Genomic DNA, 13853 nt, shown 5'->3' with positions numbered 1-13853 from the left:
TCAGTGCAGTGACGGTCATTAAAGTGTATTTTAAAGCCAGGGGAACTGGAGTAGAGAGGATTTCTAGGTTGCTGCTCACTACCACCCCGCTAATGCTTTTATTTCGTGCTCTTCTTTAAGAGATCAGGTAACTGAGACAAGGTCACTGTTCTGTCTGGGCTTCCTCATGGGCATTGCCGCAGGACAAAGGGTTCCCATTTATTCTGAGCTCCTTTCCTCCCGTATAAGGTATATACCAGACCTTTAGTGCCACTGTCAGAGCAGTGCAGGGGCTGCACTGGGAGCAGAGTTCAGCCCTGTGAGAGCACCCGAGTGTGCAGTGTCCCTGTAGCAGGATAACATGGCTTTCCGATGCTGTGAACTGACGTGGTTCATTGCATTTGCGTTCGCTTCCCGACCTTTTCTCCCCTTCCTTTTTCTTTCTTTGCATCCCACTCTTCCCTTCTCTAAGATCAGGCTTTCCTCGCTCACACTGCACACCGTTTTCTCCCTCGTGTCCTTCTCCTCCATCCTTTGTTTCCCCTCTGCCTGTCTCTCCCCTTCACTCATCCCCACCCTCTCCTCTGCAGGGGCAATGCCACCAAGAGCCTGCCGTTCGAATTAGCCCATGCTGACCCCGCTGCGCTGGCCCGAGCACAGCACGCTGCAAAGCCACCATCGGCCTCGCTGCTTTGGGGAGAGCACGGAGCGGCCGAGGATGCCTGCGGAGGGACCGAGGACTCCTGTCTCTACATAAGCGGTGGCCGAGGGAGAGACATGTTGGGACAGCGCCCTTTCAGCTGGCACAATACTCCCTGCACTGAGACAAGCATCGCTAACCATGGCAATAGCTTGGAGGCTTCTCACGTGGACCGTCATCTTCACTGCGGCTGTATGCAACTTTCCCGGTTACACGTTCCAGTCACAAGGTAGGGATCGCTGTGGGGAGGGGAGCTGGATCCACCCACCTCCACTGGCAGAAACCCTAATGGGAACCCCAGGGGAGGTATTAGGGTAATGTTGTGCTGGGGAGTAGGTGGAGACACCCCGAACTCTGCTCTGCTTGCTGTACTGCAGCAGAGCTCCTCATGCTGAATTTGCAGGTGTTTTCCGTTGACCTCCAAGGAAAGGATGTGTTTTGCTCTCGGATGTTACACTCCTTGACTTTTTGCAGGATTCGGAGCAGTAGGGTCTGTGTAAGATGAGAGCCACGTACAGGCTTAGAAAGCGAAGAGGATGTGGTAGCAGTAGAGGAAGCTCCCCTTCCACTCGGGTGGAGCAGCGCATCCTTGGATGAATAGAGGCTTTGTTACAAGGAGGGCTGTGTGTGTGCAGCCAGCCGGTGCGCTTGTGAGCAGTCCTCTGCGCGTGCAGGGATGGAGGTCTCTGCTGGAGCATACAAATACAGCTGAGTCTGGACAGATGTGTGCTGCTGGAGGAGCAGTTTTAGTCTGTGCACACGTGTTTCTGTAAGTGCTGCCATTAGTAAATGCTCAAACCTGCTCAGGCGTGAGCACCTTGTACCTGTCTTATATGTCTGTGTTTCTAATGGTCTTGTGTTTAAATACAGAGCCACACATGCAAGCGATTGCAAGGAAAGCAGAATGTGGGTCTCTTGTACATAGATTTGTGCCTTTGTACATGATTTTATTGCAGGTTAGGAATGAAGGGACTGGAAAGTGAGGTGGACTGCCTTGTACCCAGCCTAGAGTACAAATACAGCACCAGTATTAAGCAATTTAACTACCCTGTGTTACCTGCCCGTGCTGTATTTGTGCAATTTCTTAAGAGGCAATATGAACACTCCCATCAGGCACCAGAGGTAAGAAGAAAGGGCTCCCAGGTTAGACATTTATCTGTGCAAGGTGTCAAAACCTCAGCAGCATACTTACGCAGCCATAATCCTGAAATACCACGTGTGCCCAGATTAACTTCGGTAGGACCAAAGTCGGCGATGTACCTGGGCTGTTGAGTAGTGCGATGCCATCGGGCTGTAGTTACGATGGCTGTGGATTGTCTTGCGAAGCAGAACTGGAAAGAGGAGCAAAGGCAACTGAAAGCCACGTGCCGTCCTGGGTCTGAACACCGTCTTGTTGCTAAACGTGGGGCACTGCCGTACTGCAGCTTGCTCTGGGTAGGAGAGGCAGTCAGACACAGAGCTGCGTGCTATGCAGGCGCTGTGCAACGTGCAAGGTTACACAGGCAGATTTTCTTGAATCTGAAACAAACACAGTTTCTGGTCCTTTTCGCCAAAGCCTCTGGCAATGCCTGGGGTGACTGTTCTGGGCCTCCCGCGTTCGTCAGTTCACACCTCTCTCCATCTGCAGCACCGTGTTCGCAGCGCAGCGACGCTCTGACAAGGACTAAGCTGCCAGATCGCCTCCATCCTGACTCACAGCAGCTCAGATTCTCCCTCGCTTACGGGTCCCCACACCATTTGCTAATATACCTTGGTCTAAACCAGAGGGCTCACCAAAATTACAGTTAATGCATTTGTCCTCTCCTAGATCTTGGCTTCCCCTGAGCAGGTCTGGGGAATGAGTCTCAGCCCGTGATGCTGCTGGGAGCATGGTGCTGTGGGAGCACCAAGCCGGGGATTGCAGCCTGTCCCCTCCCCAGTCCCTGTCCAGTCCCGAGGGTCAGGCTGCCCCATGGGCACCTCTTGCTGTCAGAGCGCTTTTTTAGGCTCCCTGCATCCAGAACGGTTGGCGTCAGGCTATTGATGTTACTCAACACCTCTCTTCACCACGCTGCTGAGATAGTAAGTACATAATCCTCACAACAGGCTTTCAAGGTGTTATCTCCTCTTAGCAGTTGGAGGCACAGAGAATAAAGGCCAGTGTTTTCAACAAGCCACTGATTTTGACCAAGTGACTTGCTCCAGTTAGCAGTGGAGCAGGATTCACTGGGATTGTGCCCCATGTGCACAACTCCAGATCAGTGTATTTATTTTATGCAGGAAAAAGATTAAGATTTCATAGTCATAAGCTGTAATTATCTTTGTGGGAAAAGGGCAGCCCAGCGTTGAAGGTCTCTTCAAGCCAGCAGAGATGTGACGAGATTCAGATGTAATGTGTACGTTCAGGCTGCAGTTTTTACCAATGCAGGGAACAGCAGCTGAAATAATTGACCAAGGATTCAGCACATGCCCACCATTGCTGAACGATTTTTAATCAAAAAGAAATTTTCTGTTGGTGCCTTAGTTTAACCATAGTGATAGATTAGATGTTCTGTTTTATAGAGCATTAGGTGAGGCTAACCTCACTGCTCCCAGCTCACATGTAAACCGATGGACCCTTGGAGGATGTAGTGAGACTGACACAATGCCAGGGCAGCCTGAAGCCGTGGGATCCCATAGCATTTTCCACAGCCATCCCTTAGGAATCGTGTCTGGGCTGCAGCTGGGGCTCATCTTTGCTCTGGTGACAAGACCAGAGCAAACATCTGCTTCCTTTTCATCCTTTAAGCAGCTCCGTAATGAGAGAGGCAATGGTAAGCATACAAGGAGGGAACAAAATCCTCCCTCCTCCACTTTCACCTTCCCTCTCCTTTTTGTTTGGCTTAGCGCTCTACCTCCCCTGTGCCCTTTCACTTCCTCTGCCATCCCTGCCCCTGCAGGTGTGTGCTCCCTTTCCACCAAAAATGGGGCAGCAAGGCACCTCTCCCCACACCCTATCCTTCCTTCTTCCCAGCTTTCTCCCTTGCCCTGCCCTGCGAGGTCTGTGGTCCTCCAAGGGTGCGCAGTGTCCCCCACAGCCATGAGCAAGTTTTCCTGGAGAAAGGTTTTTTATAGCATCTCTTCCAAAGCAGTTTGACAGCTCTCTGGAAACAGCAGGCTGCTTATCACCAGTGCAAACCCTTCTGATACAGTGGGTGCAGTACTGCACAGTTCAGGCCAAGATCTATTAATACAGCGTGAAGTGGCTGAGAGGGCAGAGGGAACATGAGAGCTTTTCTGGAAGGAAGGAAGGGCCAAACAGTGCTGCTCTTGCTGTTGGGAGCTCCCAGTATGGTTTGTAATATGGGGAGCATGACCAAGGCAGAGATGAGCAAATGAGGGAATAAGGGAAGATCTGTGACGTTGGGTGGAATACACAGGGTTAGGGAGTAAAAGAGGTCCCAACCTCTTAGAGCCTAATCTAATCTTTTACATTTTTAGAGGAGAGGAAGGAGCCAGCTGTAACGCTGGACGAGGACACTGGCTTCTTCCTTGTGTTGAAAGTCTCTGTTATTTTTTCCCATTTGTGTCATCCCTACTCCAAAGCATCACTTCCTAAAACATTCATGTGATGCAGGGCACTGCTCTTAGATCTTTCTTCCTGTACCTCATTTTCCAGAGTAGACATCCCTGAGAGGATGCATGGTGACTGGCACTACAGCAAAAGCAGGTTCTCACACACAACCTCACCCCCAGGCTCTGGACACCTTTTTTCCTCTGGGTGTACCTTGCAGGTCAGGATCAGAGACCGCAGCCCAGGGTCCCAGCCCCTTTCTAGCCACGGCGTGCACAAAACTCCTTCCGAGTCACTATTTTGCAAGCCCATGTGGGCTACAGAGAGGGAAAAAGAAAAACAAGACACTTCCGATAGCAAATTTTTCCAAGCCTGAGGTCATTGCTTAAGTGCAAATAGTCACTCTTGTTTGCCTGGCTGCATCACACGCGAGGCGGTGTGATGCAGGAGAAGCTGGAGCACAGGAAGTTAAAAAACTAATAATTATTCTGGCTTGTCGCGGCAAGGGAGAGGTGCCAGAAGTGCTTATGGTTTGGAAGGATGGGAGCTAACCCCTAAACCCAGCTGGTGGGAAGGACTGTCCCATTACCAGTGGCCAAGGAAACCACTCTGTCAGGCTCCCACACTGGAAAACACACTAGAGGAAAAGGAAACTTTCCAGTGCTGCCATGTGGTAAGAGTGTAATTTGGAGTCCAAATTTATGATGGCTGGGAAGGCTTTGAAGATGGGTGCTATGGAGCCAGGCGAAATGCAGCCACCCTGGAGCAGCCTGGCCTCTCCCGTTTGCTTAGGAAACAACTACAAATAGGATGCAGAAAGCACAGTAAGAATATTCCAGAGTGAAAAGAGGGCAAATCCTCTCCCACTCCATGAGCAAACCTCCAGCCATGAGGGGTTCAGAAGAACACACTGTGATGGGGGGAGCTATCCTGTCCAGTGCATGATTTTTTACATCTTCCAATGAAGCCTCTGGTACTGAGCGCTGTCAGAGACAGCTGGACCTCCAGTCAGATCCAGTCTGGCAGTCCCTGTGACATTCTGCTTGGAAAATGAGAAATTTCTGTAGAGGTTGCAGAGTGCCAATTTCTTTGACAGCCAAAAGTGTTGTGTTACCATGTGAGAGCAGGCAGACGCTTTGGACAGTGACCTTGTCAGAGCACATTTCCTAAGTGGTACGAGACAGGCTCAAAAACTCAAGTGCCCCAGGAGAAGGTGCTAAGCCAGGCTGATACGATAAAGAGCTGGTGAGCTGGGAAGGCAGGATGGTGTCATAGATAGAGACCTGGCTGGGGAATCAGGTTGTCTGACTTCTTTTCTTGCTGCCTTTTCAGCACAGCTGGGGAATTCTGGTTACCCTCTTTTTTATTTTGACTGCAAGACTGGCATTGCAAGGACATTGTCTTTGTGCCTCTTAGGAGGATGCCCAGTGCCTAATGCACTAATGCAGCTGTGATCAGGAAGGCTGGTACGGTGCTGTTATTATGCGAGTTACCAAAGCAGAGTTAGCAGGTCCACGTGGCAGCTGTAGATGTTCTGAAGAACCCCACGGTTCCTTAGCGAGACTGTCTTCTCCTAAGACATTGTTGCCCCAAGGCTCGTTCTGGTTCATATTGAAGAGACCTTATTGATAGCTTTTTTACTGAAAGGATCCAGATTGAAATAACCCTCCAAACCACAGAGTGTGACTCCGCACAACCTGGAGTCCCTCTGCTCAGTGGAGATGGAGAGATGGGGGATAGTCCAGGTCCAGAGCCAGAATTTGGGTGTCCCGAATGGCCCCTTGGACCAGTCTGTTTCTCTCCATCACCTGCAGAGGAAGAAGATTATGCTCCGTAGGCTCAAGGCCTATTGATACCCCAAGGCTCTGTAGGCCAAGGGTACCCTAAGGGTACCCCAAGGACCCTGCATCCTGGACAGAGCAGACCCTCTGGGTCAGGACCCTGTCCCTCTGCCTTGCCCTGGCTGCGGCTCAGTTGTGTGCAGGCGCAGCCGGCTCCGCGCTGGGTGTTTTACTCTGACTCTCTTTGCAGAATGTCATTCCTCCTGTGTTTGCTTTCCCTCCCCAGAGGAGTTCCTCTCTAGCCTCGATCACTATGAAATTGCGTTCCCCATCCAAGTGGACCAAAACGGGGACTTCCTCACCTTTGACGTGAGAAGCCAGCTGAAGCAACGTCCTCGGCGCAGTCTGGGCTCCTTGCCCTACGAGCCATCTGAGCAGCAGGTTTTCTACAAAGTCTCTGCCCACCGAACCCAGTTCCTCCTCAACCTGACACTGCACTCCAACCTGCTGGCTGAGCACTTCACTGTCGAATACTGGAAGCGAGATGGCGTGGACTGGCAACATGATTTCCACGAAGACTGCCACTACGCGGGCCACTTGCAGGATCAGTACCTGAACTCAAAGGTCGCCATCAGCAACTGCAATGGCCTGGTGAGTCTCTGTATTTTGCCCAGCCAAGGGCAATACTAACAACTAGAGCTGCCCATAAAGCAGAGCTGATTGCAGCCTCTTTGATCTTTGTTATAGAAGTACAACCCAGTTTGGGTCCCAGCAGGTGGGTCCATGGTGGTGGGAAAGGCATGGGGTTAGTGTCAAGCTAGAATATTGCACGCTGGCATCAAAAGTCAGCTAAGGGTGAAGAAGGCCACATCCCTTCATTACATCTGTAGGGGTTCCTGATCCGTGTTTCGCTTGTAGTCCAGTTTCCACCAAAGTCAGTGGGCATTTTTCCATTGATTTTAATTAGAACGGGATAATCCAGGCTCTAGACCATTATTCTGGCTCTCACAGAACTCTCCCCTCCACTTCCAACAGCAACAGCAAAAGGTATGTTTCACATGTGCTAGTGAGGAAGAAGTGCGGGAGGGCAGGAATTTCACGGCACAACTGGGAATGTCAAAAGTGCATTCAGATCTTCACAATTGCAGATACATTCCTAGGATTCCCAGTCACTTCTGTCCAGATTTCAGGAGCTAAAAATGTGACTTCTGGGGGAAAAACTGAAATAATCAGTTTTTCAATATGAAAAAGAGAACATCAAGAGGGGACAAGATGGCATTCCTCAAAACCAGCAAGGCTGCTGCAAAGAGAGTGGGAATGATTGATTTTGCATGTCCTAATAGCTAGGACTAGACATCATGGTCTTAAATATCAGCAAGAAATCTTAATGGTAGACATTAGTGGTCCAAGCTGAGCTTGGACTAGATTGCTTGGAGAGTACGTGGCCCCTACATCGCTGGAGATCTTTAAGAATAGGCCAGACAAATGCCTCTCAAAAATACTCCAGGTATGATTCATTAGCTCTTCCAGCACTGGGAATAGACTAAGGACTTCCATCCTTATTTTTCTGTGATTTTTCTGATATTTCTGGCTCACAAAGCTCATTTCATGACCTACCAGATGGAGGGATGGAGCAAACATACCCTGTTCACGAATCCCAAGGATGATGGCTCCCTTGGAGGGGTAACATGTAGAAAAAGACTCTGTAGGCCAGATTCGTATTTATGCTACGGCCCCACCTCTTAGCAGTATTCTGGCAGTGTGGAAGAGCTTCCAAATGGGAATGAATTCATGTTTGATTTATTGCTAAATTACACTGCCAGAACAGTGCTGTGGGTTATTAACAGAAATGAGAATCTGACTCATTATATCATAGAGTCTAATGTTTCTATCTCACAGCCAAAAATCAGAGCTGCATAAACTCTTGGTCCCCTAGTTAGCCCTTTGTTTAGATGCGGGAACTCTGCTGAAGGCCTAGACAATTTACTGGTGTTCACAAAAGCACTGAAGGGTGAGCTGGGTGCTGCTGGCTCAGAAGGGATCTGGCATTAGCCTACCTTCTCAATTCAGAGGGCAGCAAGTCCAGGGCAAGCAACAGCCCGGCAGCACTTGTACTGGGATAATTTAGTCCACAGGCTTTGTTTAGCTCTGGAGAGATACCAGGGGCTGTCTGGAGGAAAATGCAGCCAGGCACAAAGAGGGACGGAGGGTCATCCAGCAACCTCTCCTTTTCCTGAACTCTGTCCTTCTGCCCTCAGGAGCTACGGACATCAGCAAGGAAGGGGGAGGAGGTCTTCTGGGTTAGTGAGGATGATAGGGTCAGGAATTTGGACAAGAGGAGTCTGGCATCTTTTTAGCTGGCAGAGTGGGGGCTGTACTTGCCACCAGCGAAGACCTGTTGCAGAGCTCTGGTTGATCAGTAACAGCTGATCCACTCATGCCATCCCTTAGCCGCAGCATGCTTCCCTCCAGGCAGGCATCAATCCGCTTTGGAGGGGACAGGTAGGGACAGAAGAGGGTCTCCAGTTGCTGAGGTCTCAAGGCTCAGGTTCATGCTGACACGTGCTAAGGGGGGACTGCACACGGTGACCCACGTTTGCACAGACCTGACTCACTGTTGATGCAAAGGGGGTTGTGTGTTGTGTTGTTGAATGGGCACAAGCAGGAACCAGGTGCTGATTGCGGGTTGAGCTGTGCGTGAGGAGGATGGACAGGGACGATTGCATCCACAGAAGCATCCAACACAAAGCTATGAGAACAGGTAACAAGCCCCAAGCCATCCTCCTGTCCTCAAACTCCCGCATCCCTAAGCGATTTCTGTGTCTGCAAAGTGTACCGCTGTAAACCGCTTTGTTTTCAAACACCCATGATGTGACTCACACACTTATGGCACCCCAGCTTTGGCCTGCCAATATCTGGGCACACTCCCATCAACTTGTCTTCCCGGCCACATGCACCGTCACCCCGGCCTGAGGGCAGGCAGGCAATGCGGCTCACCCCACGCATCTCCCGTGGAAAGCACGCAGCGCTGCGCTTCACGCTGAGCAGGGGGAAAGTCACCCAGGCTTAAGTTGTAAGCAAAGGGCAAAATGGTCCATTTTCCAAAACACGCAGAGCCGTGAGCTGCCAGCAGGGCCAAGCACGAAGCAGCTGGAGCCTGCAGGGAGCAGCCTGGGCAGCTTTGCCTCAGCCTGGCCAGGAGCTGAAATCCCCGTCTTAAGCAAAGCCGTGTTTCATCCCACTGGCTGCACAAGATCCCAAGGACCCGTGTGCTACCATCAAAAAAGTCACAGCGAGGAGAAAACAAGTTTAGGAGAGAAATGCCACTCTCTTACCTCTTGTGTCAGAGCTCATCAAAGGACAGTTTGAAGGCCAGGTTTTCAACCCTGTGTGTCTGTGCTGAAACTGTGCTTTCACCTGAAAAGCCCTCCTGAAGTCAGCATGAACATTAAATGCTCGGAGCAAGGCAGATGGCCCCGCTGCTGAGGCTAACGTCGAGCTGCTCGTGTGTATGTACGAGGAGGTGGAAGAGCTGAATTGCAGTATGTGGCTGTGCTTTTCTTAAGTGTGGTTATAAGCTAATAGCATAAACCATCATTGCTCTGCAGATGACCTGGGTGAATCATAGGCAGGATATCCAGTTTAGCTCCCCCACAAACCACAGGGATCTCTCTAAGGGCTTCTCGCCGCCCCCTTTCAAGAGGCTTGTGTCACGTCCAGCGCCCGGACCTCAGAGCTTGGTCTATGGGGTCAGCGATGGGGCAGTTTTCAGACTCCTGTGGTGGCCGAGCTTCATTGCCGAAGGATGCCAGGCAGGCGGTGGAGCCTCATGCCTCCCGCGCTCTGCAGAGGCTCCAGGTTTAAGTAAGAACAGCCCTTTTCTAGTGGTACATGGTTTTTGGGCAGGACATGCTCTCCCCGCCTGCTGCTCTGCCCCAAGCCGGTGGTGACCTCCTTCTCCCCGTTCCACAAAGCCGGCAGCCAGCTGGCTGTGCAGGCCGACACTCGGCTTTCGGCCGGAGCCCTCGCCAGGCTAACCTCACAGTACCTCACTTGTGTTTGAAAAGGTGGAGGTGAGCCAAGAGCAACAGAGCCTGGTGCAGGAGGAAATCCCCCAGCACTCTGGAGATGGGGACTTCACTGTGCACACACTGCCCCGATTCAGCTTTCATGGCAGGGAAGGAGAGGGGGAGAGACCTATTACGGAGGCAGCATCCACCCCAGAGAGGCTCTCCCCCACGAACGCTCAGCAGTAATGCTGTTATGCAGGTGGTGCCTTACATGCAAGGACCTCAAGATGTTTTACAGAGACCTGCTTCCCCACTCCCCGTCCTGGCAGATCAGGGCTCCTGTCCCCCTTGCATAGAGGGGAGCTGGTAAAGTGCCGTGACATCCAAAGGACAGCACCGGTGCAGAGCTGATGGCAGAATGGGGGGGTGTCTCTGCACCCAGAGCTATGCTTGCGCACAGGGAGTGGGAGGACAGCCAGGTAACATGGGTCTTAGGCTTTTGGGATACTTCTCATTCTGCTTGAGCAATGTCAGGCATGTTTCTGTGCCTCGGTTGCTTGCTGGTAAAGTTCAGCTGATAGCACACCCACATTTCGTGGAGTTAGGCGAGATTCAGTGCCAGGAGTTGTTACAGTGATGGAGCTTCTACTTATATCATGTTGGGCAGCCAGAAACTTTTTAGGTTGCTCAGACCTTTTAGGTAGAGGGAAAGCTTGCTGTGAGGATAGGACCAGCTGCAGAGGAGAGACCTTGCAAGCACCTGGGGGGTTTGGCTGCTCATCCTGCTGGGGTCTGCTCCTGCCCAGTCGTCACTGTCTCACGAGTGGGTCCACTCGCAGAGAGCAAAGTCTGGGCTCACAGCTGAGATTCATTCAGTCAAACAATAAAATAAGGGAGAACAGCAAAAACCAAATAAGGGAGCAGAAACAAGATCATCTGACTGAAGTGGCCAGTCAGAGGTTTAAAAGGGGCAGTGATGCCTACGGGGCACAACGCAGGTTTCAGGCTGCAGAGAAAGGTTGTGGCGACTGCTGGTTGCCTCACTGCTAATCAGACTTCAGATTTTAAAGATTCAATGTGTTTTTCAAAAGCCTCTGAGCATCTATGCCTCTCTGCAGCTCTGTGCCTGAGTTTCGCAGCTGGTTGTAATGGTCCTGAGCTGCTTTCAAAGGTTCTTCAGTGAGGTTGAAAAGTATAGGAGGTAGATCTCACTGCTGAGTTGTGTTGCTATTTGAAGGTATGGTATTTAGGATCCCACAGACAGCTCTCAGTTAGACTGAGTGGGTGGAAAAGGAAACAACTTATTCATAATTTTGCAAGGGAAGACTGTGATTTCCAGAGGACTTTAGTGAACACAGATGTCTCAAGGCATCCACGACCATCTGGCTCGGTTTTCTCTGGTCTGTAGGTTCATATAGTTCCGTGTTTGTGCGTAAATGAAGGATTCCTTCACATTCTCAAAAGTATTTGTCAGTCCCCAGAAATTCAGTGGTTAATCATCAGAAAGCTCATTACGAGAAGCCACCAGTATGTCACCCAGGTCTCTCTCTACCTCTTTTATTGCTTTCCTTCTGCAGCATGGGGTGATCGTCGCAGATGAGGAGGAATATTTCATCGAACCGCTGAGCCCGGGAGCCAATGTCAGCACAGGGAGCGAGGGCAAGGGCAGCCCCCACGTCGTGTACAAGCGATCATCTCTCCAGTACCCACACATGGATGCAGCCTGCGGCGTGCTAGGTAATTGTACCCACCAACACATCCTCAATCCATCCCAGTGCAGGCTGGGAAAGCCCCAGTAGACCAGGCTTTGAATGTCAACACTGCTCTATATGGCAAAGAACCAAATTTATCTCCTGCATTCAAGAAAGTTTTCTGTATTTACTTTTACCCATGTTAAGGATTTCTGGTGGCCTGGTCTTTGGAAAGCTCTTGTACTCTCTTCTTCGCAGCAGGGCTTTTACATTTGTGAATAGAGCATGGAATAGAAGAGAAAAAACTGCCTCTTATTGTTCTTAAGAAAAACCCTCCCAGATTTGGCCAATTTACAAGGTATTGAGAAATCGTAGCTTACGCATGCTCAGCAGAGGCTTGTCTTTGGGTTTTAGTCACTGAAGATTGTGTCCACATTGAGATACATCTGCTGCTGTTAGAGACCAGGTGAAAAGATGCTTTGTAGGGTGGGATGTGGGATCTGGTTAGCCACAGTGGGCTCTGGGAGACATTTGTAGAGAATGGTAATTGCACGTCTACTCTATTTCTACACTTACAGGCCTTTGACTTCCTAAAGGACTCACACAGGTCTGCCCTGGCCTCTCCCCACGTGCCTGTGCCCTTCTCGTCCTTGCTAGCAGTCAGTCTGTGTCCCAGAGCCTGGCTGAAATCCCCGGCCCTTGTGAATGTGCAAAGTTTCTCCATCAACCCAAAATGTTGCATGCACACAGGATGCTGCTCCCTCAGTTTACAGAGGCTTCCCCTGGCTCCATAAGGATGAGAGGAGATGCCATCCCTGCAGAGGGGCTGGCTCGCATTTTACGGATTAGAGTTTGTGGATGCAGAAGCAGAGCTGTTCCCAGTTGCTCCTGGCAGGTTTGTGTGTCACTTCAGGATGTTCATCCAGTGCCCCAGTGGTGACACTTGACCAGATGAGGAGTCACTGCTGGAAAGGATGGAGCCTCTGCAGACACCGGGGCACTGCCAGCCTGCTCTGAGCAGGCTCTGAGTGTCCCCAGACCTGCCAGCATCTCTGGAGACAACCTGTGCTTCCCTGGCCCGGCTCCTCCTGTCCCAGCTCCCTAAGTCATGTTGGACGAAGCGCCAGCAGACTCCCCTTCTGCTGACTCTTTGCCACATTCCCCGGCTTCCAGACAAAAGTTAGCCTGTTCCTAATTGCTTCTTGGAAAGCAAAGACCATGCAGTGGGAGCCACAGGCCAAATACAGTTCAGAACAACCACAGCACAACTGGCCCCAGCAAAGCCACCCTGTCTCCTCGCCCCGCAGGCTGGACCTGTCCTAACTTGCCTAGCACAGCTGGGCCCCGAGTACCCCTGTGAGCTCCCTCTGATCAGCAGGAGGGGCTGGAGCTGGTAGGCTGTGGGGCTGCCTGTGATCTGCCCATCTTCCCAGTCTTGCTGGATGTTTGATGATCCAGCATCAGAGCAGAGGAGGGGGATTAAGCTGGCTCTCCTGACAGGGCAGGAGAGTGGTTGTAATCTCCCAGTCAGCTCTCCTGTCCTGTGGTGGTCTCCAGGCCAAGGGCTTGGAGCTGATGGCCCTGCTGGGGCCATCTCTAGGGTCACATCTCAGTAGCACTTGAAGCCTGGAGCAAAGTCCTACAAACCTGCTGCTGCTGCTGCTTTGGAGGCTGCAGCCATTTCTGTAGAGGAAAAGCCAAGTCCTAAATTCAGGTCCTGGCAGGAAAATGAAAGAGGAAATGATCTGCAATGGCTTTATTTTCAGATTATGTCTGTGTGGTTTCTAAATCCACACAGCTCTTCCCAGCGCCACAAGCAAGGGAAGGGCCTGCCAACGCGTTGACAGAGGCCAGGGCAGGGCCTTGCAGCGCAGAGGCAGTGAAGTGCGTGAGGCTGCCGCAGCAGGATGGGTGCACACCTCTGCGTGCAGTGCCTGGGCAGGAGGAGGGCAGGAGGGCGGGCAGGATGCCAGCGGGGCCGGCAGGGACATGGGGACAGCCCTGGGCTGCAGTAGGAAGAGCTCAGCAGATCCAGCCGGTGGGAGCATTTGCTGCGTCCCCACGTGGTGCATAAAGAGCCTTGCAATGGCCTTTCCTTCCCTGAAACCAAGCTCGTACTGTGCACCCCTCACCTCTGTGTGCTGCTGAATTTGCTGGGGG

The 13853-nt window shown here is 51.4% G+C and overlaps 1 protein-coding gene across 1 annotated transcript in view; it reads left to right on the top strand.

The window, feature by feature from the left end:
* The first annotated feature begins 820 nt into the window (after positions 1-820).
* Positions 821-13853, top strand: part of ADAMTS10 (ADAM metallopeptidase with thrombospondin type 1 motif, 10) — a 44901-nt gene continuing 31868 nt past the window's right edge. The window contains exons 1-3 of the mRNA XM_009329056.1: positions 821-908; positions 6279-6643; positions 11580-11739. Of these exons, the coding sequence (XP_009327331.1) occupies positions 821-908; positions 6279-6643; positions 11580-11739 (613 nt within the window). The remainder of the gene's footprint in view (positions 909-6278; positions 6644-11579; positions 11740-13853) is intronic.

Source organism: Pygoscelis adeliae, unplaced genomic scaffold (genome assembly GCF_000699105.1).
Source record: "Pygoscelis adeliae isolate BGI_AS28 unplaced genomic scaffold, ASM69910v1 Scaffold537, whole genome shotgun sequence".
NCBI lineage: Eukaryota > Metazoa > Chordata > Aves > Sphenisciformes > Spheniscidae > Pygoscelis > Pygoscelis adeliae.
The sequence above is the reverse complement of the archived record's forward strand: the minus strand, read 5'-3'. Positions and strand labels throughout refer to the sequence as shown.